Source organism: Citrus clementina, unplaced genomic scaffold, assembly GCF_000493195.1.
Source record: "Citrus clementina cultivar Clemenules unplaced genomic scaffold, Citrus_clementina_v1.0 scaffold_9, whole genome shotgun sequence".
NCBI lineage: Eukaryota > Viridiplantae > Streptophyta > Magnoliopsida > Sapindales > Rutaceae > Citrus > Citrus x clementina.
The window spans coordinates 16,398,200-16,424,307 of NW_006261964.1; the positions used below are offsets into that span (position 1 = coordinate 16,398,200).

Genomic DNA, 26,108 nt, shown 5'->3' on the forward strand with positions numbered 1-26,108 from the left:
GAGTTGAGGGATTAGTTTTAGAGGGCAATTAAAGCATCAACTAAAGATGTTTTTGTAAAGGCAATGAATGCATACAAAAAATTGATAAAGATGTATTTTAGGGGTTGAGAAAGTTAAACCCCAAGTATTGGTTAGTGCATGCCTTTGATAAGTTTGTAAAGTGTGATCAAACAACAAACAACATGAAAGAGAGTTGAAATACATGGCTTGGTGAAATGAAGAAAGCACAAGTTATAGCTTTGGTGGAGCATGTTAGGAAACAGATGATGAAAGTAATAACTTAGAGGAGATAAACTTCTTGAAGTGGCTAAATGATGTTCTTGCTATTATTAATAAGAAGATGAATAACGTGCAGAAGATTGGTAGGAATTATCATGTCATACCAGCCAGTGATGCCTTATATAAAGTTGAAACAGGCTAAAAGTCTTATATTGTCAACCTTCATGAGCCTACATGTAATTGTGGGCTATGCCAGATTAGTGGCTTATCTTGTAAGCATGTAATGTTTTGTACAGCTCACACTAGGGGTACTTATGAGAAGTACCTTGCTCCTTGTTTCTTAAAGGATGCATATTTGAGATGTTATTTTGGCATAATTCATTAATTGCCGAACAAATCTAAATGGCCACATGTTGAAGCTGATGAAATATTACCCCCAATTGTTCAAAGACTATCTAGTAGGGCCCAAGACATGTAGAAGAAGGGAGATTGATGAACTACCAACACATAGAAGAAGTTTTGCAATATATTATTCATACTGTTGAGGTATTAGTGACAATATAAAAGGTTGCCCTGTTAATCTAGCCAATGCACATAAGAAGACTAGGCATATATTGGTTAGTTTGAGATTGCTTATAATTTTTCAATTTTTTTTGTTACTGTTAGGTTATCTTTAAATTGCCCCCACTTAGAGTGACTACATATGGGGGATAAATTGATGTTTTTACATTTTTAGGGTGTAAATTGAAGTTTTGTCATTATATATTGGGAGTAATATGAATTTAACCATATTCAAAAGATTAAGTGTACTCACCTTACAAAATTTACTTCACTGTGCTAAACAGAAGCATCGCAAGAACTGGGCAACAACCTCAAGCTCAGGAGCATCATTTATAGGAGTGGATGCTACTGGAAACTCAATATCTAGTGGATCTGCATCAAGTATGTGATGTTTGATAAATGATAATAAAGTTAAAAGTCAATATTTAAACTGAAATATAGTTTTATTTACATGAGTTAAAATCGTTAATGATAGATGATGGATTATAATCAGCAACTGAGCCATCACCTAATACTTTAATGCCTGTCCTAAAACAATCAACAAAGGGTTCAGTAACAAAGAAAGCACCAGCAACAAAGGAAGCATCAGGAATAAACGGAGCAAAAGAGAAACCAAGGAAGGCATCAACAGCAAGAAATGCAATTTTTGATCAATTTTCAGTGCCACCAACAAGTGGCATTGAAATTAGAGATGGAAGCAAATCTGATAGGGTTACTCCACAATCTACCTCAATTTAAACAAAGAAAGATTTGAAGAGCAAAGCAATGGCTCAAAGTGGTTGTAAGTTTTTTTCTTTTTCTTTAAAAATCAATCTTTTTTATTTACATGTAAGATATTGTTTTGCCATCATGGTAACTACGAATTGGGGCTTTATGTTGTAGAGAAATACTACTACAGTAAATGGCATAATGGCAGTAGTACATACATTTCTGGAAAATCATACTAATGATTTAGATATTTTGATACTTTTGAATACACTGCTACAACAATGCTATATATATATATATATATATATATATATATGTAATTACAACTTAATTGTAGACTTAAAAAAACTAGGGTGCAGTATGTGTGCTCATGTTTTTTTGGAATTGTTAATTTCATAATTTCATTAATTATTTAGGCTAAATTACTATTTTTGGGGGCTATTGTAGTTAATATTTGGTCTGTAATCCCTTGTCATAGAAGTTGAAAAGCCAAAATGTAGTATGTTGTCGATGATGGTGAATATTAACTGGAGTGTAATATTTTGTTGAATTGAAAATACATACCACTAAATGTAATACATAAGCTTTTTTGGTACTTGTAAGTTCTTCATTCAACTATTTAATTTAATTTCTACTACTTTCTCACCTCATACTTTAGTTATGAGCAACATTAAGCATATACATCATGCAAAGTACCAGCATGAATAAGATAATATGCAGCAGCCTAATGATTAAATATGATTTTACAGCAAGTCTCATCTCCAGCATCTTCTTATCTTTAACTCCCATATCATCATCACCTTTCGAACCGTCATGCAACTTTCCCAATCCTCTTATAACTACTCTATACTCGTACATACTTAGTTTCCACAATTTGAAGAAATCACAGCCTTTATTGTTGCAATTGTAGTACAACTTCTTAGGATTTGCAACAAACTCTGAGATGTATATAGATGCACATTTACTGCAATCTCTGCATGTTTTTTTTTTTTGAACTTGAGCATCTTCCCATTGATCTCCAACTTCTCTTTTTCATCTTCATCTTCGTCTTTGACATCAAACCAACCAGGTCTTAAAGACGACATACCTGTTATTATTATTTTTTATTTTTTAGTTATTTCATGCTTGTGATTTTGCCAAGTATGAACCTTGTTCAAATCTGTAAAATAATGGTCAATTTAATTTTTGAATTCGAATTGTTATAATCATGGAAAGAGAAGGATGATTTTTTTTTTTTTTGCAAAATGAGTACTTGGAATCATACTGCAAATCCCAGCAAAAAAAGTGTTAATTTAATGGCACCCCTTGTAATTTTCTAGAATCCAAAGCCCAAATAAGGAACCAACTTTTAAAACTTTTTGACCAAACAAGTAAATATACATTTCTAATATTATAAGCCTAACACTCCCACGTTTTTTTGACAAAGATGTTACATCAATACCTTTGTAAAACTCAAATGTTCACATAATAACACTGTTAGATAGAATATTATGTTTCTTACAAGGATAGTCCCATAATTTAATTAGTCAACGTCAGTCAACCATTTAAAGTAACGGCAATTTGGGGGGAGGGGTAAAATGATGTTTTTGTAGCCTTGAGTTATTTTGAAGATAGACACTTCAATAGGGGGCACAATGAAATTTACCCTTTCATTTAAAACATTCTTATTGATTGGATCAAGTAAGAGTTCAATGGAGTTTTGTATCATGAGATCATGCATGCGAGACAGTGGAACATAAACAATGCTCCCAATATTGGATGGCTTATCAAAGGGGTTGCTGATTTTGTGAGGCTAAAGGCTAATTATATGCCTGAATGTTGGGCGAAATAAGGGGAGGGGATCATGTGGAATCAGGGACACAAAAGTGTTGCTGCTAGGTTTTTGGAATATTGCAATGATCATAGAAATGGGTTTGTGGCTGGCTCAACAAGAACATAAGAGATGGCTGTAATGATAATTTATTTATAGAGCTGCTCGGGAGGAGTATTGATTAGTTGTGAAATGACTGCAAGGCTAGTAGGGGAATTAGTTAAGCTTAATTATGTAGCTACTTTAGTAATTGTAAATTATGAGGACATAATAGTAATTATAAATTAAAAATAAATTTAGTGTTAAAACAAATGAAATTTACTAATAGGAAGGAGTTATAAGTCTTTTTTAAAATATTAAGGAGTTTTATGTCTTTTTCCCCAAATATTAAGGGATTCACTATCATTTTCCTAAAAATTAACATAGTTGTAACAAATTGACTATTTTGCTCTTGAACTCAAAAAAAATCATAGGAAAATTATTAATCATATACCCTAAGTTTATCATGTTATAAAAAATATTCAGAAAGTTTGAATTTATTTGATTTTCTACCTTTAATTTATAATTTGTATCAACTATCCACCAAAACGACAACATTGTTATAGTATTTAACAAAATTTAAGTAAAATGGTCATTTTACCTTTGAATTCAAGTAGGGATGGCAAAATCTAGATTCATAAAAAAAATGCGGTCTAGATGTGGGGAGTATCTGCACGTACTATAGGTGGATTTTCCAGATATATGGATCCGCATAATAATAATTCAAATATAATTTTAAATATGACAATTTACCTAATAATATCAAATAAAATCCAATTATAATCAACAACCAACTATTCAACATCAATTCGACATAGATAACATACGACAACACCATAAATCCACAAATAAAAAATTTACAACATAAATCAAAGATAAAAAAAATCTAAGGTAAACCAATTCATTACAATAATCTCTAATTATTATTATTATTATTATTATTTTAGCTTCTTTACATATTTTTCAAAGTCAATGAAGATTATAGAGTTAATTATGCTTACACGTATTAAATAAATGATTTAACTTATATATTTTTCAATTGTAATTTAGTTAAATAAATAATTTAATCATAAAAGAATGCAAATCTAGATATCCAATTTTTTTGATGAATTTGCGTCTTGTTCTAGATCTGGATCCACATGGATCTTAGATTTTGGGCTCCAAATCCTCATTTTATAATATACGAATCCAATTTTTTTGGGATTTGGATCCGGATCCTCTCGATTTTTTATGATGCGGGCCGGATCCAAATTTTCTTGCTATCCTAAAATTCAGGAACATTTTTGGCTTTTTATCATAAATAATAAAAAAGTAAACTATTTTTTAAATTATAAAGTTGAATATAATGATTGGATTAATTGGATGTTTACAAATTAGAAGTTTAAGATTAATTTATAGATTTAGTTTGATTATATGAATTTATGAAGATAAATTGAGAAGACAAATTAAATTTTTTTAATGAAATATGTAAAATTAAGTGTATTAAATTGATTCGGCTTCATTAAAAGCAAAACGAACGTCCAACAGTATTCTTCATTGTAAATAGACAAATATTAAACTCAATGTTATGAGAAATTTGAATCGTTTTGAAAGTGAATTTAATTAAAATCTGAATAAGGGGTAAAGAGGACATTTAGTTGTGTTTAACGAATCAGTAGGTCGGACAACTAATGTTTTGACATAAATACCCCTTTTGAAGGAATTTTACTTTATTTGTGCTATGACGTAAAATGTCTACTTTGCCCCTGAGATGATTGTAGTTAACTAATGACAAGCCCAATTTAGAGACCACCAGGCCCAAAAAAAAAAAAAAAAGACAAAGCAAAAACCACAAAATACAACTAACTTTGAACAACGTACAATTGCAAATGTGATGTGATTCAACAAACAAAATCCCAAAATTTGATTTCCATTTGTCTTTCTTTGTTTTTCCAATATCCAACCAAACCGTCGATATTTTCCTGAGAAAAAAAATCAAACAAAACCAATCAACCCCATGACCCAAAACCCTATTACTACTGAGCGTTAGAGTTATAGGACGATGAGTTCGAGGCATGATCTCTTCTTCTTGAACTCACCCTCTTCATCGATTCTTGATGGAACAACGACAACGACAACACCTCCAGCACCCCACTTCCATTTCCAAGGCAATCGATCCCGAGGATGTCAAAGTCATCGAATGGGAAGATTATGACCAAGAGCTTGCCCGGTTGTGGAGTCTCTCTTCTGCCCTCAGTCAAGCTAACGACAAGAAACAAACCCTTCAACAGAAGCTACAGTCCCTTATTCAGGTACCCTCTTGTTGGTTTATTGGAAATTTGATTCCTTTTTGTCAAATTCAATTATCAAATTATTAGTTTGCAATTGGGGTTGTCTAATTGTGTTAGGGTTTAGCCATTTGAATTAATGAACTATGTGGTTTTTTTTTTAATATAGAAATATGTTAGATAATTCTTGAGCCTTAATTGATTAGCCCGCGGGTTAGCGGGCGGAAATGTGGTTGGGCAGGTCAAGGCTGAGTCATTGAAACGATCTAATGAGCTTGAAGAGATGAGAGAGAGACTGGAGGCTAGAAGATTGTTAATGGAGAAAATGTCTATGCGTTCTAAGGTTGAAAAGGAGGATGCTAAAAACCAGGAGGAGAGACTTAGTATGGAAGTTAGATCTCTATTAGTGGCTGGGACGGCTTTATCTGTTGCGAGGAAAAGATTGCAGGTAAAAATCTTAATTTAATTGAATGTTTGTCTAGATTACCAAATAAATTAGGTATTTCATATGAGATTCGAAGCAATGTTGTATACATTTTCATTTAGTTGTGAAATGCGTAGAGACGTTGTTATTGATAACTAGTTTGAATTCAATGCTTATACTTGATCATTGTTGAGTAATATCAATGGAAGGATCATGAATCGTTAATGTCTTGGACATTGAGGTGACTATATTTCATTGCTACAATAAGTTTGTTAGCCCAAAAACAAAGATGAAATCATGGAGTTGGTACTCATTCCTGCTAGAAGGCAACCAGTAAACCTGATTTCATTATTTGAAAATAATGCTGATGCTACTATACGACTTCTTTAGAGATGCCTTGTGAGTATTTCAGACCGACTTAAAATTTTTTTTGATGAATGAAGTATCAAGTGCTAACTCATTTATGTGTGATGATTGTGTGCCTGCTCTAGTGTGGAAGTCATAATATTTCCAGCAGTTTGCAAAGTATATTTGGCTGAAATGTGACACTTGAGGTGCAACTTGGTCCGTCTATGAATATGATGAAGTCTAGGGAGAATTTTCCTAGGACTCGTAATGGGGGCACTTTATTGTATATTGGTGTAATTGAAAATTTGACCATGCTTTACTGCAGGAATCAAATAGGTTACTTGCTGGAGAAAAGGGCTATGGTCATCTCCAAAAATTGCAGAAAATGTTACGAATGAGGCAACAATTTATGATTTCACAAGTTTCATTTCTCTATCCTGTAAAGATCTTGGTTGGACCAAAACAAGAGCAAGAGCTTGAATCATTTCCAAGCGGTAATAGATCAGGTAATTTGCAAGTGCATAAATAAGCCCCCTAATGGTAGATATAATAGAAACAAGAAGACCTAGTTTTAGAATTAAGATTATATTATAAAACTACCCCTAATGCTAGTTATAATAAAAACAAGAGAACCTAGTTTGACATTTAAGATTATGTAATAAAATTAAGTTTTCTTTTCTTGTATCGGGTACCAACATCATTTGTGCATTAAAATGTTTGCGGGATTCCTTTCTGTCCCCAAGGACTCTTCCTTGTACTCCCTGGGAGAAAAAAAGGAGAAAAAAATGATACTCTGTTGCGGGACCTCTCAATTAGTCTGAATTGGGCTGCTTGTTGTCATTTAAAAATAATAGGTTTTCATGTTAGATTAGGAGTAAGAGTTTTTTTTTTTTGGTTCACGTTTTATATTTGGTTCTATCAGGGAATTCTGCTGCCTCTAAACCTGTAAACCCAGGATCCTTGACGATTTTAGGCCTGCATTTGACAATCCTTCCTTTTACAAAGATGAGTCTCTTTACTGATAAGAAGGAGGTTCAGAGGTCTGCAACTGCCATGGGATATATTGCACATGTGTGTTCTTTCTCTTTGCTAAATATAAATTCTTCAACTCTTAATATTATATTGTCTTAGCGGGCATCAAGGATTTATCTATATCTCTGACTTCGATGCATATATGAACACACACACACACACACACACATTATTATAACCATTTTTGGAATAGGAAATCCAAGACAGAACTTATCATTTGATGTCAACTTTAAGATTTTAATAATAACAGGAAATAGTTCCCTATAACTCTGTAGAAACCAGCGCCCAAAGAGATCCGAGAAAATGCACTTTATTCCAAAGGAAATTACTGCCTTCCCTTTTAGCAGCTTCATAAATCCTTCTATTCCTGGCCAACCAAATCAACGAAAAAATTGCATGAAAGAAACATGATAAAATTGTTCTGTAAATTACTTCTAAAAAGTTTGATATTTAATGTTTTTGCTGATTTATGTCACTTAGAAAGAATGCACTTCAATAAGTAGTACTATCTATTGGTTATTGAGGTTGCTGTTAAAGTGTTAATTCAATAGAAATGTACTTAACTTGTTAAGCTTTTCTTGTAGGTTGTTTCACTTATTGCTTCCTATTTAGAAGTTCCTTTACGCTATCCTCTGCGCTTGGGTGGTTCTCACACATATATTAATGACTATGCTCCTTCAATAGAGCCTACATCTGATTTGTCATCAAATATAGCACTTTCCACAAATACGAAGCCTGCAGAATTTCCTCTCTTTCTAGAAGGTCAAGATGCTACAAGAGCTGCTTATGCTGTATTCCTGTTAAACAAGGTATTCTTTATTTATATGTTATCTTCCGATCAATATTGCTCGTTAACGCAAAGTCAATATCCTTTGATGTTTAGCTATTACCTTCAAGACAGTTAAATCTACATTATTTTTCAAGGTTTTGTGTTACTGCTTCATCATCCACTGTCTAATTTTCAGTATTTGTGTGTCTGTTATTTTCGTGTGTCTCCACTGGTGTATGATCTTCTTTGTCTTTTGTTTATTTATTTGGTGTTTATGTTTAGAGGTTGAAGGTGTCTTGTCTTAAAGTCACTGCTTTCTGTGATAGAGTGGCTTTTAAATAACAGAAGTGCAATCTAAAGCTCTCAACTTCTGTATGTTGCTAATTGGGATGCACATAAATAGTTGTGGTAGTGGGAGCTGGGAGTGTCACCCAATGTTGCATCTTCCTGCAGTGGTGCAACTAACTGTAATTGTGCGCAAAATATTGCATGGTTATTGACTACTAGGCATGTGTTCTGGTGAAACAGTTCCAAATTTTACTATTGGCTTAGTCTATGCTAATATATAGCAAAGACTCTGTTTGGTCTCTGCATCTGAATTCCTTCTAATATGTTGTATAATATTCTTTGTTCTACTTTAAGTTACTGTGAACAGTTTTAGAGTTGTGAAAATGTCACTCTTTGTAACATTAAATAGGGAACTTTCAATTTGAGAAACAGAATCAATAGGTCGTGGATAGACTACATAGTAAGATGCACCTGCAGCTTGTGCCTTTTGGATACTTCATAGAAAGAGAGAAATTAATTCTATTGGAGAGGTAGGTATGATAAGTTCAAGCTTATGTTATCCAATGTTCTTTTCTTTCTCTTTCTCTTGTAAATTTTGTGTCGGGCATGCCTTAATTGTCTGGCTACCATCCTAAGATGTTTCTTTATCAATCTTTATATGTTGTGAATAATATCTTGTACATCCATAGTGAATTAATAATCTTTGATTTTCATTTATACTTTTACGTGATCTTGTTTTAGAAGTTTGTTTGCTTAATTGGAATTTGAGATGCATCTGCTTCTCAGTGTGACCTATTTTATATCTTCCTATTATTCCAGGATATAGAGCAGCTTTTAAATTACATTGGTGTTAAGAGCTTAGGACCACGACACGTGCTGGCTAACTTGAAGGAGCTTTTAAGGACCATCCAGTCTCCGGAATACATAGATACATGATATAGTTAGCGAATAGATCTTGATGGTAACTCGGCAACTTTAGTGTATATGGATTACTTGTATTCTTCTTATACAGGTGCATATTTTTAGCGTAGCACCTTCCATAAAACCGTCAATCAACATCTGATTTTTATTTTTCTTTTCAATTTTATGGGGGAAAATCATTTCCCAATTCTTTGAGTATATTGATGAGATTTGATTGGCAAAGTTCCTTGTTGTGAACCACTCTTTGGAAATATCATTCAATATTGATACAGGTTGATCTTCTTTCGAATTTTTGTTAGTAAATCCGGCTAATTTTGAGTCTAAATATCTTGAATTGCAGCATCATAGAGTTGATATGTGAGTGTCTTTTTGATGCAATATTTAAAGAAGCAATCATCCAAGGTATTTAAGAGCCAATGATAGTACACTTATAAATGATATTACAATCGTATATAATTAGGGATTCACAAGGAAGAGAAAAAAAAATCAACATGAATAAAATTGTTTGAAAACTACTTGACTAAATCTTTGGAATGACACTGAATTGCTTGACGTTTTATCCAAAATGATGTATAAGGTATATAAATAAAACAGCTTAAAAATCACATTTGACTAAATCTTAAAGAGTAAAATTGCTTAAAACTATTTGATAAAATCCTTGGCTTGTACGAGATAATCTTTACCATGTATGTGATTTCTTTAGTCCAGAACAAATGAGGATATTGTTCACAGTCAAGGTTCCTGCCAAACAACAAATCTAATCTATAGGTGTTTTCACATCAAGCCAACAGATGATGTTTCCATTTATATCTGTTTCAGAAGTGAAAAACAGAAGAATCATTTCCTTCTAATTATTATTGTTGTTAAAAATCATACATCAAAGATGGGCATCTCATCAAAGGCAAACTTGATACCAGCTACACAATGTGTCCATTTTTCGCTAAGCTTATGCATCCAATTCCCTGGGAATCTGGGAATTGCTTCTTCTTGAACTTGAGATGTTGTATTCCTATTCTCCACTACACCATTTTGACCATTAAACAAGTTTCTACTACTTTCAATGCCTTTATTATTGTCAAACTCCATTGGAGTCTGTAGTTTTACCTTTATCTTTACCGGTTTCCCAAGCTTTGATTTATCTTCCATTCTTGCAATCTCAAGAGCCTTTTTACATACAGGGAAACCCTGATCATCCCAAGCCTCCAAAATCACACCAGAGCCAAGACATCTTCTTCCCTGGTAAAAGGCTGCAAACTGGCCGGCTGCTAGGCCTTGATCATCTTCCGATAACTGGACAACTGCAATGTCCTCACCACCATCTTCACAATGCTCAATCGTCAAACTGCAATTGTAGAAAACCGAGCTTACAGTGAGTCAGTTACTACCATCAAGGACTAGGGCAATAAGGCATCATAATTGCAAGCATCTGCAAAGACTGTCATAATTACCAAGACCATGATAATCATGGAACAACTAGTCCACATTTGATGCGTTCTAATAAAGTGGTAATCTTTTCCTAGAATACCTATCACCCATTAGTATCCATGTTTATTTCAGTTTTCCTGAATGGCCTAGCATGCAACACATTCAAGAAATGGGCAATTTTTTAAAATGCTCCCTTGAGGTTTGAGACAGTTGCAAGTAAATGGTGAAAATTAATTTATTTGTAAACATTCCCTTGCATTTTGTTCCGTTTAATCCGCGTTTAGGTAGCTGGGGGCATTTATGACAATTCCTGAGAGAACCAAAAGTGTTGCAACATTTGTTGCCTCCAGCACAGTAACTGAGACTTACCTTTTTAGTCCCCATGCTCTGAGATCCAAATTTCTTAGGTTTTCAAAAGCCTTTGATCGAATGCGTTGAGCTCATTGTTAGCAAAGCTTGAATTGTTGGACTATTAACGCTTGAGCTACAAAGACATATTTGTTGAATCTAATTAAAGAGAAGCTATTGACTGCGCTGATTGTTCTATTAAACCCTGGGGTTACAGAATCATTTCAAGTAATGAAAAAACATTTGATTTGAGCACCAAATCTTGCAACTCTCGATTGAACCCTTGCGAGACTCCGCCCTCAAATTGAGTCAACAGCTCACAAGTCCTCCTCGCTGCCACCATCTCCATCCAGAGCTTTCAAAGCCTTTGTGAGTCTCTTGACATGCTCTTGTGTCGAGACCCACCGAGTCAAGAAGCTTTTGAGGCTATTAACGCTTGACCTACAAAGACATATTTGTTGAATCTAATTAAAGTCTAATTAAAGAGAAGCTATTGACTGCGCTGATTGTTCTATTAAACCCTTTGAACTGCTGGGGTTACAGAGAATCATTTCAAGTAATCTATGAAGGGTTTTGACGAGGGTTTTGAGGTCGGCGATGTGTTGAGAGAGAGTAGGGAAATGTGGGTCCTTGGAGAGGAGGGCATCGGATTCGGTCTCGAACTTGAGCGGAGCTAATGGCGGATGGGTTGAACTTAGCCGAGTCGGAGCTAGGGTGCGCTTGGAGATCGACTTCTCAACCGAGGCTTGCTTAAGAGCTTCTAGAACGTTGAGCACTCATGGAGGTTGTTCCTGCCCGGATGGGTCTTCCATAATCACAACTCCTTTGATTTTGTGCTGTTTTGATTGTTCACGGAGTTACATGAAATAAAGGCAACGACAACTCACTGAGTCACTGTCAACCAACCGACTGACCAACCAATTTGTCCTGAGGCTTGAAATTTCCCTGCTAATCTTTTAGCAGCGTCAGGTATACAAACCGTCATTAGGGTAATTTCATCTTTTCAAAGTCAACTAACTGTCAACTAACTGCCAACTATAAATTTAACTAACGGTGAGGGAGTGCTTCCAAATAAATCTATTTTCACCATCTACTTGCAACTGCCTCAAACCTTGGGGAAGTTTCTAAAAAATTACCCTTCAAGAAAATGTGTCAAAAGAGTTTAGACCAGTTGATCAATAACTGAAATTGTTCCTTGAAGGGATTATGCAGGGTGTTAGCTGAGATCACAACTGCTTTCTCTTAACCAGAAGGGGAAAAAAGAGTGACTGTGTGGAATGTTAAAGCAGAAATTAGTGCAGATAAATCATGAGAAGAATTCATCCCTACCTTACACTGAAGCTGACTGATCTTCTCTGGAGGCAATCCACTAAGCAATTTCAAAGAGCCAGCATGAAATAGATGTCGTTTCTTGTCAAATGAATAGTAATTTCTTGACACAAACACTATATTGTTCTCAATATCCTTCTCAACAACATACCTGTAAACAATGTACAACAACCCTTACGCGGTGAAACTGAAGAACAACAAAACAAGGAAGAAAACAAAAGATTCTAATCAGCGACAACCAATAGTAAAAAATATTGATAAGAAGATAGCAAAATATATATTCAAATGAATTATCTAAAGTATGAAAGAAGTTATTGATTGATTCAATTTTAGCAACTGTCATTTAAGAGGATCATACCCCAGAAAAATAATATAGACAGTTACTTAAAAAAAAAAAAATACTATCTTTGGCAAAAAGAAAGAGTGACAGCATACCCCTCAGGGTCCTCCAAGGAGACCTAGTTCTTGGTGTTGACCAATTGTGTAGAACCAAAATCCCCGATGTTTTTCAAGGAAGTCCCCTGTCTCAGCTTCCAATATGATACCTTCCACTACCCAATGTGTCTGGCAACAAATTCACTAAATTTTATCTACAGAAAATTAGTTGTCAGATGCAGTCACAAATTACAAGCCCATCTTCATGCACTTGGAAGGTATAAACATTTTTACGTAAAAATTATGATGAGGGGGTTGACTTCTGTGGAATAGTGTACAATTCCTTGCATTTATGTGCATCAGTGCCTTACAAATCAAGACATAGGTTCATTTTTTTATTATGTTTTGTGTTCTCTGCTGATTGTTTGAATGAAATGCTTTGGTGCTTTGTGATTTATAATATTTTGACCTTTAACCTTTTGGCTTTCACCAAATATGAAAATTAGAGAGCTTTATCATTAAGAGGATAACATTAAGAAAAAAAAAATAATTATAATAGTAATAATAGCAAAGGTAATATGCTCAAACAGGTTCAGAAACTATTATACTATATAGTGCTGTAGAAATTGGATTATAACTTAAATCTAGAAGAATTTTAGTCTAAAAACAACAGCTTGCAGAGCCTACCTTCCCCAGGAAGCAGATTCCCCATGAATCCTTTTTATCCTTGTTACGCAGATCAAATTTTGTAGCAAGCTTGCGAACTTCTTCCTGCCGATAATTTGGTAGAGAGAATTTACAACAATAGAACTCAAAAAGAAAAGAAAAGCACGTGTATGCAAAACTTCTGCACAATGGTAAGTAAAAACTAGGACATCCAATCTGCCTACAAGGTAACTACATTGATAAAATTCATCATTTGGCACAAGGGAAGAGAATCCCCATCTAAGTCCCAGATTCACATTTTAAATATGTGAAATTCAATGGTAATTGCACTAACATGGTTTGCATATTCTAAGGATTTCAGCCCTAGACTTGGAAGATGGACAGCTCTTGCAAGCATTCAATAGACTCAGCACCGACGTATTATGAGATTTTTTTTTCCAATCCAATTCTCTTTTCAATCACAGTGAAGGTGTGTGTGTGTGTGTGTGTGTATTTGTCCTTCTTGAATGAGGGTATCCCCACCACTTAAATTTCAATGCATTGGAAACTGTATTTTTTCGTTTGTTAGTGGCATCATCAATTTTTTAAAATGTTGGTGTCCTCATTAAAGAATTACTCTCTCTCTCTCTCTCTCTCTCTGTGTCTATATATATATATATATATATTGGAATATTACTCTATATCATAGGAACAAGCCTGGACAAGAAAAGCCTCAGGATCTTTTGGGAACAATCCATTGTCAACACTCACACAAATAAGGAAGAAAATGAAAAGTTATGAAAAAATGTGGGACCTGGGCATCTCAAACTTTCCCAACACAGGGCCATACATTTAACTCTTTCACAACCACACTCTATAATACTCACTCACCACTTCAAATGCCACATTATTAGCAACTGCTCAATTTCATTAAATATGAAATAAATCACATGTAAATTGATATTAATAAGGCAACATAAAGGTTTCATGGCAATGAAACTAGGTATTGTTAACCTTGGGTATGGTACCAAGTGGAAAATAAGTCGTCTAAGCTGGGCCTGTGACAGATGTGAAAGGAAGTACATTTGATCCTTGACCTACAAAAAATTAAAAGGATAAATTTATCAAATACTGGAATAGATGCAGGTTGAAGAACTAGTACGCTATACAAGCATGACATACAAGCTCTACCATGAATGCAGAATGAATTAGCTTACTGTAGGATGCACAATCAAATCATTCAACTTTTCAACGGTATAACATCATTAAAAAATTAAAAAAATGAAAAATAAAAATTATAGAACTATATATCAAATCTGGATGGAATCTGTTTAAATCTCAATCCTATGACTGGCCATAGATTATGATAAAAGAGATTTGAAAAGGATAAACAAATTGGGGATGAATTCATGGTGCCTCTGGGCTTTTCATATTTAAGTGACAATCACTATTTTTTATGTGAATAATGGTCATAATATCTAATAAGAGCATTTATAAAAGCAAAAGCTTCAGCAGAATTCCTTAGAAAAACATGCCAAATGGAAACAATCAAGTCACCAATACAGGAGAGAAATATGAAAGCACAAATGTTTATCCAGGATAAGCAACTTGTCTTTTGATAATTCTACACAGAAGGCTTATCCTTATGATCCGCAGATGAGTGGACAACATTGGCATAATGCCCAGAAGCAACGTAATCAAATTCCATACTGCTGATGGCATCCATGAACACACCTGAACAGTTAAAAATGACATAATTTGAAAAAGTGAGAATAAATCATTGGATTTAGTAGAACCCTTCAAGTTAAGATGATACATACCAAATTTTATTCTTGTATTACAAAGGACATCTGGGTTGGGTGTACGGTCGCATCAATATTCTTCAATAATGTAGGATACCTGAACAGAAGAGCAGATGCATTCATACAAGACTGAAAATTAGCTTTCCTGATCTTTTCTAGATCTCACTGAATAAGATGGCAATAAGGAAGATCAATAACATAAAAGATAGTTTGAATTAATTTTCTTAAGGTACACAAGAAAATATTAACAAGTTCCTGATTGAATAGAGCAATCAATAAAAATAAATCGAAGAAGCTACATTAAAGGGGCAATACATACCACATTTTTCCAGTATTCATCTGTTAAATGCACTTCTAGTGGTACATCAACCTGAATGAAAACATACGTCATTTAATTTCACTTGTGAAGGTGTTCCGTCTGCAATACCTATAACAATAAGATCAAGACAAGATTTTGCAAATCATAAATAAGAACTAGATACTTTTATAAAATCATGAAGGTAAAGAGCCAGTATTGCATAATAAATAAGAAAACATAAAAATGAAGAAGCTTCGTTGGACTAGAAAACAATAAATGTAAGTCCTACTTCCTTGTTAACCACCCCGACACCGCCAACAAAAAAAATGAAAATCCAAATCTTGCTTCCTAAATCATTTTAAACTGCACATGTGTTTCAAAGCAATTCAAAATTTATAGCTTAGGGGTAAAGCAATTGAAAATGAGAAGGGCAACCTGATCATAAACAGCTTTTGCATACTTCATATCTTCTTCCAATGGGCATTCAGTCCAAAAGTTCTCGAAGTCTTCCTACACAAAACGAGGAATTAGAAACAGCCTGCTCTACTGTCTTATAGACCACAAGATTTAATATTTTTAGGGTAGTATCATGTGTTGAAAAAAACAACTGCTTCTATGCATAGACCAATTTTAATACATTGGAGAGGAATATTGACAAACAATTTGAACATAAATATATTTTCAATATGCCGTCAAAGAACCAAAACTAAAACCATGCAGAAGTTCAAATGATTGCTCAAACAATTGCGACATTAATCATAAAAAAAAAAACTAAAAAAATAGCGACATTAAAAAGAAAAACAACTTTCTATTTAAATAATTCAAAATGCTAATATTTCTACACCCAATTTCAGCTTAACTTCGCAGAGAATTCATATTACCAAAACTGAGTCACAACACACACATACAACAAATCGCCATAAGAGTATTGATTATCCCATTATTTGAAAAAAATTTCAAACTTTCAACAAATTCAAATGATGGCAATATTTATCCAACAATGCTTCACCAATAAACATAAACATGCCAAATCTCCAAATATATCACACACGCAAGCATATTCACCAATACACTTGAATCATAAAGTAATTAAAAGGTGAAAGAGTAAGACATACTTGAAACCAAATTTTGAGGTAAAAGGCTATGCAAGAATGACCAGCAGCATTAAGAAGTCTAAGTGCAACACTGCTATCAACGCCGCCGCTCAAAAGAACAGCAACCTTAAGGCCCTTTCGATGGGGCATGCAGCAAGAGAGATAGTGGGGTTCAAAATCAACACTAACATTCGAATTAGGATTGTGTTGTAAAGAGTGTGAGCTGGGTTGATGTTGACAGAGAACAAGAGTTAAGGAAGATTAGTTTTTGGTTACGAGAGTGAAGAAGGGTTCTAGGTTTTGGAGAAGAGAGAGAAAAGAAGGGCTTAAGGTGAGAAAGTAGGGGAGACATTGGTGGTGACTGGTTTTGATGTCAGTCTCTGTTCAGTATTTCAAGTTGTAGGATGATAATCAATGGGGCCTTTAGTCCAGTGCACTTACAATAATAATAACGAGTGATTTGAGCCATAAAAGTATTTATGAGGTTTATTTATAATTTTTTTTAATTATTAAATAATTGAGTGGGGTTAATTTATTCTTTACGAAATATGAGTAGAGTGGATAGTTCTTGAATATTTGAAAGGGTTTGAAAAATTTAGACAGCACTTCAGAAGAGTACATAGCACGAAAAAGGTCCAAATTATAAAATCTATTTATAAATATTAATTACAATACCTACTGTATAACAATATTAAAAAAAAAAGTTGTAGGATGATAGAAACTCAAGAGGGAGGTAAAATCCAGATCCGGATTCGTATATAGCTACATTTGCATAGTGCATCCATATCTGCAAAAAGGTATACAGATTTGGATGCAACGAATTTTTTAGATAAAGAATCTGTATAATACTAAATTTAAATATAAAAAAGTTAATGTATTAATGTAATAAAATTAAATAAAATCTAGTCATAATTCAACAATTAATCATTCAAACATTTAGAATAACATACAATAACACCATAAACTCACAAATAAAAATATGACAATGTAAATCAAATATCAAGAATAATATAAATTCAATTGTCCAATAAGTTCAAGTCTAATGTTGGCACAAATCTGCAAATAAAACATCACAAACTCACATAAATTCCAAGCTGGTGTGCTTTACTTTTAGGGTTATGTTAGATTTTTAACTTTATTATTAGCATTTGGGTCTACATTTTCTAATATGTACATGTAAATTTTTTCGGATTCAAATCTTCCAAACTTTTACGAATGCGAGCCAAACTTGGATTTTTTTTGCCGTCTCTACTCAAAATATTGAACATAATGAATTAAGTTAGTTTTAGTTGGTTACGTAATTAATACAATCATGATAAATAAATGATAGGAGGATTATGCCTTCAATCTCGTTAAGAAGTTTTTAAAGTAATTTATTTATCCTAATGATAATAATAGTCATAGAGTGGTTTACAAAATGAAATATAGGTAAGATGACACAATTATTTATTTAGTTATCTAAACATAGTATACTAGTAATTTAAGGCTTTCGTCACCTACAAACTAAGAGATTTTATTAATCGGTATTTCTTGTGTCACTTAAATATGAGCAGTACTATATAAGAATTAATGTAAACTTATTTCAGTAATTGTCTGATTGTAAATATTAATTGTAATTTTATATAATATAAGTTGTATTCTGAGCATTAATTTCATATAATTTAAAAAAACAATAATATAGGAATTCTTTAATCCAAGAGTTTAATAAAAAGTTTTTCATCACATAGCATATAATCACTTAGAATAACGAAGCTAGTAATGATTTAATTCAAATTAATTCATATCGTGCGTATTAATTATTTAATTATATATTTAGGCTTTCATAAAGAGATTATTATATATATATGTTAGTCTTAACATTTATCAAATTGGCTGTAAAGAAGAAAAGAGCCAGCGTAGCTTATCTATAGAGCGAAAAAATATTTAGCATCCTTGGTGAGAAAAGGGAAGATGTGGATACAATATGGCTTTAGTTCATCACATGATCTCCACATTAATTGTTCTTCTTGTACAATTTTGACATGTTCGTAAACGGCCTAAAGTCACTAAAACCCACACTCAGTTTCAAACAACTAAACCAAATCCATGCCCAAATCATTAAAATTCCTCAACCCCACATCTTAAACACATTGCTAAAACTTCTAACACAATCATCCACCCCACAAAATGCAATTCCCCTCTACAACAAAATGCTCAACTGCCCATCTTCATATAATCACTACACCTTCACTCAAGCCTTAAAGGCATGTTCCTTAGCCCATGCACACCAAAAAGGCCTAGAGATTCATGCCCATGTCATAAAATATGGCCATTTGCATGATATATTCATCCAGAACTCATTGCTTCATTTTTACGTAACTGTAAAAGATATTTTTTCTGCCCATCAAATTTTTAACTCCGTAGTTTTCCCAGATGTTGTTACTTGGACTACTATCATTTCTGGGCTTTCTAAATGTGGTTTTCATAAAGAAGCCATTGATATGTTTTGTGGGATAGATGTTAAGCCTAATGCTAATACACTAGTTAGTGTTTTATCTGCTTGTTCTAGTTTAGGGTCCCGTAAGTTAGGCAAAGCTATTCATGCACATAGCTTGAGGAATTTAAATGAAAATAATATTATTTTGGATAATGCAGTATTGGAATTTTATGTAAGATGTGGGTCATTGGCGAGTTGTGGCTACTTGTTTGTGAAAATGCCTAAGAGAGATGTGGTTTCTTGGACTACAATGATAGGAGGTTATGCAGAAAGAGGATTTTGTGAAGAAGCAGTGAGTGTTTTTCAAGAAATGGAGAAAACAAAGGAAGCTGAGCCTAATGAGGCCACTCTTGTCAATGTATTGTCAGCATGTTCATCGATTAGTGCATTGAGTTTTGGTCAGTATGTGCATTCCTATATAAGTACTCGATATGATCTTTCTGTGAGCAATCTTGTGGGCAACGCTGTGATTAACATGTATGTTAAATGTGGTGATGTGGGTATAGCAATTCAAGTCTTTAATATGCTTGCATACAAGGATATGATCTCATGGAGTACTGTAATTAGTGGCTTGGCCATGAACGGCTGTGGCAGGCAAGCTTTGCAGCTCTTTTCTTTGATGATCATTAATGGGGTTTTTCCTGATGATGTAACCTTCATTGCATTGATATCCGCATGTAGTCATGGTGGCCTTGTTGATCAAGGATTGATACTTTTTAAAGCTATGAGCACTGTTTATGAGATTGTGCCCCAAACGCAGCATTATGCTTGCGTTGTTGATATGTATGGCAGAGCTGGACTCTTGGAGGAAGCAGAGGCTTTCATTAGAGAGATGCCAATCGAAGCTGAGTGGTCAGTTTGGGGAGCTTTACTGAATGCTTGTAGAATTCATCGGAATGATGAGATGTTTGATCCAATCAGGCAAGAGCTTGTCAACAAGAAGGGAGTTAGCGTTGGGACTTTTGCATTAATGTCAAACACTTTTGCTGGTGCTGATAGATGGGAGGATGCAAATAAGATCCGTGATGAGATAAGACGCACGGGGTTGAAGAAGAAGACAGGCTGTAGTTGGATTGAAGTGAATCCATCTATCTTTTAAGAGGAAAGGGTATCATTCGAAAAAATCAAAAACATGTGAAATGCTTACCACGGTGAAGAAAGTCTTTTTACAAGATTCTGTTTGGTGCTTAAAAGAATGTTAACCAATGGCTACTTGTAAACAGGCATTCTCCAAACTCGATTCATGATCAATAGTTCCCTTTTTCAATCGTGTTGTTAGTGAGCATAAATTGGCACAACACCTGGTCCAACTCTTCACCATCTTCGGGTCTCATCCCTTCTTTTTTATCCATGCCATTGGGCCAGCCCCGTACAGACACGTCATATATGATAAATTTTGCTTCAAACTTTGCTCGACTGGGCTGTAATTTGCAAATTGTTTGACAACCGGAGAAGAATTATCATATATTGGCAGAAATTAGAGCCACTATGCAATTATTAAACAAAGATGTAAACTCAGGTTAAATCTTTATCTCAACCAAATAAAAACAGTAAGGTAATAACCTTCAGAGATTCAAAATTGCTCTAACAACAACATTTTTAGCTCCTCCACCCAAAATCTCTTGACAGCAAACAGCAACTACAGAACATAGACGTATACTCAGGTCAAATCTTTATCTTTTTTTTTTTAATCCCCCCAAACAAATAAAAAAACAGTAAGGTAACAACTGCTCAGATTACATCATAACTCAAAATAATGTCCCAAATTCAAAATCGCCCTAGCAACATCTTTAGAAAGAGGAAAAGGAAAACTCCTCCACTCAAAATCTCTAGACAGTTCAGTCAATGGCAAGTACAATTCCATTGTATGTGCACCACTGCAACACAGAAACCATTCTCCATAATAAGGGAAGCCATATTGATTGCTCAAAAGTTTCAATCCCGCGATGCAATACATAGAACATTCTTCTCTGCAAGAAAAGAAGCAATATTAATTGCTGAGATGACCCAAAAAAAATAAATTGCAATTACAAAGAAAACCTCTAAAAAGGACTGAAAGGAAATGAAAACAGCACTACTTCGATGGTTTTTATATGGAGTAGATTTAAGAACTACTAAGGGGGTTAAAGTCCATTGACTTATATAAATGTCATTTATTCTCTTAGTTATTCATTGTTGTCTGAGCAACTCACCCACCAAAGACTATATCGTGAATAGAAAAGAATGCACATTTCATATCCATTGACATCAACCAAAAGGAGTTCAAAAAGTAGCCGCAAGAAGTCTACAGATAATTTCCATGAAGTAAACAACTAAGATAAACCAACATAGAGCATTTTCAAAACAATGAAAATCAACAAGGGGCAGAAAATTAAAGGAAAATGCATCTCCAAAAAATATGCGGTAGTATGACTAGGTGAAAATCCTCAAATTGCCAATCCTATCAACTATGTGATGTCTCAATAATAAACCCAAAAAAAAAAACAATTAGGAAGGATTAACATACACATTTAAGATTGTAAACAACAAGGTGCACTCACGTGTATTCTTGTAATGAAAGAAGGGCTCAACGCCCACTAAATAAAAAACTACTTGTCAGGCAACTGCAAATTTTCATTCTCATCTAATAATCACAGAAACAGCAAACAGCAAAAAATCAAACAAATTCTAATGGCCAAAGATGATTGGCATATCAAACATTTTCTCATTTACAAACATAAATAACAAAAACTCATATGGAATAGACACACAGCTAAGCACAGAGAAGAACAGAAAGATACAAAAGACAAGCTGAAGCAAGTTACCAAAGAGTAATGCAAGAAATATACCTTAAACATTTCAACGTCTGTCAGTTTTTCCAATGGAACGTTTTCCAGAGAATAAATGCTTTGGCTTCAGTGTAGGAATAACTCTATCAGCTTCTCCACGACGAGCATCCTTGTTCCTCTTCTTAACAGATTTTTTGCCGAGTTTAATCGCCTTAACCTTTTGAGCAGAATCCTTGAAGCCTTCACCAGGGGCAACTTCACTTGGAGGCCGTGACCTTGACCTTGACCGAGGTCGGGACATTGACCTCAACCTCAACTTCTTGTTAGGTTGGTCCATGTCCATATCCATAGCATCACCATTATCCTTGTCTCCCCTGTCAACAGACCTCTCCCTTTTGCGACCCCTAGACTTGCTTCGGGCACGATCGATAGCCATAGAGGGATCCAATCCCAAAGAGGATAGCTGCCTACCCATTCTCTTAGTTGTAAACTTCTTGTCTTTATCGAACTTTCTTGGTACAGAGGGCCGACTTTCTGCAGTGCTTTTCTTGATCCTGTGCTGTTGGATGAGCAAGCTTTTCTTTTTCCTGATCTCTGCCAACGCTTCTTTCTCTTCTGGCGTCAGCTCCTTGCCATCCATTTCAAAATCATCGTCTTCCTCCTCTTCCTCCCTAAGACCTTCTTCTCGTTCCAGCTCTTCAAGCCTCAATAAGATATCAGGATCAACAAAGTCATACACATTGTGACCATCAAGAATTTCGGGCATTACATCGTCTTTCCATTCTTCATTAGCCAAGATATAATTCTTCTTCAAACTAGCAGAATATACACCAGCTCCACCATTCTCATCCTCCAAGTCTTTCTCAGTTTTCCTCCTCTCCTTCTCAGCTGCTTGCTTAGCTTTAGCTTCCAAAACTGCCTGAGGGATACAAGGTGGTCTTTCCTTCTGGTCACGCGGCTTTGGTATTGCAACATGAAAGCGATTCAAGCAGTCATTTATCTTTTTGGTTTTCATCTTTAATTCTACCCTTTGATTCAATAACCTCTCACAAGCTGCATTCTTCACAGCAGCTACCCCCTCTTCATTCAAAGTGCTCATTGTCAATAGCACTCCCTCATCATCACCAACTTCACCTCCCTGACCCATCACAGTCTTCATTGCTTCAGCTTTCATCTCCATGACCAATTTCTTGTCTTCCTCCGAAATCCCATCCAGCGACTGCAAATCAGTCTTGTTGCAGACAATAATCAAGGGCTTATTCATAAACAGAGACTTAATGCTGTGGAAAAGAGCTGCCTGTTGAGCAATACTGTAACCACAAGACCCAGATATGTCTAAGAAGAACAATACGGCAGACCGTAGATGTGCCAGCGCCGTTATACTGCACATTTCAATAATGTTACGATCCTCAAAAGGCCGATCTAAGATCCCTGGAGTATCAATCACTTGATACCTCAGGTACTTATAATCTGTATGACCTACAAAGAGTGACTTTGTAGTAAAAGCATAAGGCTGTACATCAACATCAGCCCTTGTGATCTTGTTCATAAATGAGCTCTTGCCAACATTAGGGTACCCACAAATCAAGATTGTACGAGTGTTTGGGTCAATTGAAGGCAACCTTGCCATGTGTTGTCTGATCTGTTCTAAATAAGCCAAACTAGGGCCTATTCTCTTCACCACTGTACACATACGGCCAAGAGCAGCAACCTTAAGCGACTTGCAACGATACAACGAATCACCATACTTCAACAGCTTCACATAGTCTTTAGCAATCTTGCTAATAAGGTTCCTTGCAGTATTTATTTGGCCAAGTGCAAGTTTATAATGATCCTTATTGTAAAGGACATGCAAAAGATCTCCATAAAAAGGATGGATATCATCTAGGCGAGGAAACTCATCTATGATTGTAGATAGCTTCTCAAAAAAATTCTGTTGAGTGTATTTCACCTTACGCATGTAAAACTGACGGAGACGAGTAATGGAATACCCTTTGTGAACAACAGTTGGTGTTTGCCGCTGAGTACGGGATAGAATAATGTCGACAATGTCTTTCCCATTGGGTACCACGGTAATCTTCTTAAAGTTATATTGCACCATTTTTTACTATTTTCCTGATAAAACAGATTAAATAAATTCATATCATACAAATGGCAAACGCCTAATCCATATTCAAAACAATAAAAGTTTACTCATGACAACAAAATCAAATTCAATAATCTCTAACATTTTAATCATAATGAAACTGAACCAGTCAATATATTCATGATATCTCCAATGAAATACAAAAACGTATAAAATATAATAACATCAAAAACCCAGAAAATAAAAACATCAGAATTCACTACAATGCTAACAGAATCAAATCATTCAATATCAAAAAATAAGGTGATGTAGAGTGCAGATAAAAAAAAAAAAAAAAGCGCCGTTTGGGGGTAAAAGAAAGTGGGGTTATCGCTTACCAGGTGCTGTGGCAGCAGTCGATAGAAAGAGAACAATGAAGAAGAAAGGTTTTGTAAAACCCTAATCTCGTTTATTCTCATGGGCTTTTATAGTTTCTGATATTTATAAAAGCAACCCTTGAAGGTATGTAATTTGCATGAAAGCCCAAACATTTTATTTTCTTTTTAACCCATAAATTTATTGCTAACTTGCTGTTACATCCTTCATACTTCATATAGTAATGAAACAGTAATAAACAGTTTCATATAAATTATGTTTTACAAACTAATCTGTCATATTATAATTCGTTAAACTAAAATCATGGTAAGATCTACATGATTTATTTTTGTTTTATAATTTTAATTAACCAATTATATATTATCGCATCAGTTTGTATGATGTTGTTTGTATAAATGTTTATGACCTTATAATTATTTTTCTTTATATAATGTATATTTGTTTTAAACTCTTGAATTTCATAATTTACCTTCTCTGTGCATAAGTATATGAAGATAAAATTGAGAACTCTATTCATGATTGTGGTGGTGGAATTCTCATTATTTAAAATGTTGTTGTGTCCCACTAAGTAGTTGGATATAAGGAGCGTTTATCTTTTTAACTAATGAGTTTATTGACTTAATTACAATCAGTAAAGTCATAAATCTGTTTTCTTTTAATTTAATAAAAATATTTATTTATTAAGTCATCAAGTTATTGAACTCATTTTTTTAACTTTTTACTTAATATAAAAAGTCTAAACAATATTATTAAAAGATATAATACTTTAAAATATCTCTATCTAGTTAATTTATTTTTATCCTTACTTGTATAAAACTTACTAATTAGCATTATTATTCATCAATATAACTTGTGATAATGTAATAGTATATTATTATTATTTTTATCTTTTTATATTCTTAAAATTAGCATTATTTATCTTTATAAATTTTTACAAATATTTTTCATATAATAGAACATAAACTACAATAACATTGATTAAAATATTCTAATTTATCAAGGGTTGTATTCACTTGAGTATGATTTATATTATAATAAAATGTTATCTTACTTATGTTTGTTGATATTTTTATTACTTTTTTAATATTTAAACTTTGTGAGGGCACAAATATAAGGGAGTGTTTGGTGTGTGGTATTGCATAGCATTAGTTTGTACACCCAACATTAGTTGAACAAATCCCATGTTTGGCAATTGATTGAAAAGCAGTGAGCATCATTAATCTTTACCCTTGGAGAGTGTGTTAATGCGGCAACTATTGCATTAGTTTTTTTTAATAATAATAATAATAAATAAGTATAACTTTTTAATTTAATATAATGCTATATTATATTTTAATTTTTATATATTACAAATATAACTAAATAATGCATTATTTAATTATATTAAAATAATTAATATATAAAATATTAATATTTAATAATTTAATATAACTAATAATAAATACTTAATAATATATAAAAAAAATATAACATACTATTACATTATTTAATTATATTATTGTAATTAATATATAAAAATTTATTATTATTTAGCAATTTAAAATAACTAATAATAAATGTTTAAATATGAATAAATTTAATATAAAATATTATTACATATACTATTGAATTCTTATTTGGATTATTTAGCACAATTTGTGTTGTTAGTAAATGTGTTACAACTATTGTATCACTTTATTATTTTGTAATTATCTTGTGGTA

At 33.6% G+C, this 26,108-nt stretch overlaps 3 protein-coding genes and 1 pseudogene across 3 annotated transcripts; 2 read left to right on the forward strand and 2 right to left on the reverse strand.

Moving 5' to 3' along the window:
• Positions 1–5,153: 5,153 nt before the first annotated feature.
• Positions 5,154–9,658, forward strand: LOC18032491 (UV radiation resistance-associated gene protein). The gene is made up of 6 exons (XM_006420928.2): positions 5,154–5,628; positions 5,846–6,052; positions 6,702–6,882; positions 7,299–7,447; positions 7,993–8,217; positions 9,285–9,658. Exons 1-6 carry the CDS (start codon positions 5,434–5,436, stop codon positions 9,399–9,401), a joined length of 1,074 nt encoding a protein of 357 aa, XP_006420991.1. The 5' UTR covers positions 5,154–5,433; the 3' UTR covers positions 9,402–9,658.
• Positions 9,659–10,133: 475 nt separating this feature from the next.
• On the reverse strand, positions 10,134–16,962 carry LOC18032449 (annotated as a pseudogene).
• A 1,929-nt stretch (positions 16,963–18,891) lies between these two features.
• On the forward strand, positions 18,892–20,277 carry LOC18033143 (pentatricopeptide repeat-containing protein At1g08070, chloroplastic). Its single transcript, XM_006420934.2, has one exon. The coding sequence runs from the start codon at positions 18,892–18,894 to the stop codon at positions 20,275–20,277; it is 1,386 nt and encodes a 461-aa protein (XP_006420997.2).
• Positions 20,278–20,688: 411 nt separating this feature from the next.
• On the reverse strand, positions 20,689–24,463 carry LOC18031878 (nucleolar GTP-binding protein 1). The gene is made up of 3 exons (XM_006420935.2): positions 24,410–24,463; positions 22,007–24,061; positions 20,689–21,148 (listed from the first exon to the last, which is right to left on the reverse strand). The coding sequence occupies exon 2, from the start codon at positions 24,045–24,047 to the stop codon at positions 22,017–22,019; it is 2,031 nt and encodes a 676-aa protein (XP_006420998.1). The 5' UTR covers positions 24,048–24,061; positions 24,410–24,463; the 3' UTR covers positions 20,689–21,148; positions 22,007–22,016.
• Positions 24,464–26,108: the final 1,645 nt, after the last annotated feature.

Coding starts and splice junctions, on each gene's coding strand:
- LOC18032491 (XM_006420928.2), top strand. CDS start 5,434: ATGGAACAACGACAACGACAACACCTCCAGCACCCCACTTCCATTTCC. Junction 5,629..5,845: donor AGCTACAGTCCCTTATTCAG/GTACCCTCTTGT, acceptor GTGGTTGGGCAG/GTCAAGGCTGAGTCATTGAA. Junction 7,448..7,992: donor CCATGGGATATATTGCACAT/GTGTGTTCTTTC, acceptor CTTTTCTTGTAG/GTTGTTTCACTTATTGCTTC.
- LOC18031878 (XM_006420935.2), bottom strand. CDS start 24,047: ATGGTGCAATATAACTTTAAGAAGATTACCGTGGTACCCAATGGGAAA.
- LOC18033143 (XM_006420934.2), top strand. CDS start 18,892: ATGCTCAACTGCCCATCTTCATATAATCACTACACCTTCACTCAAGCC.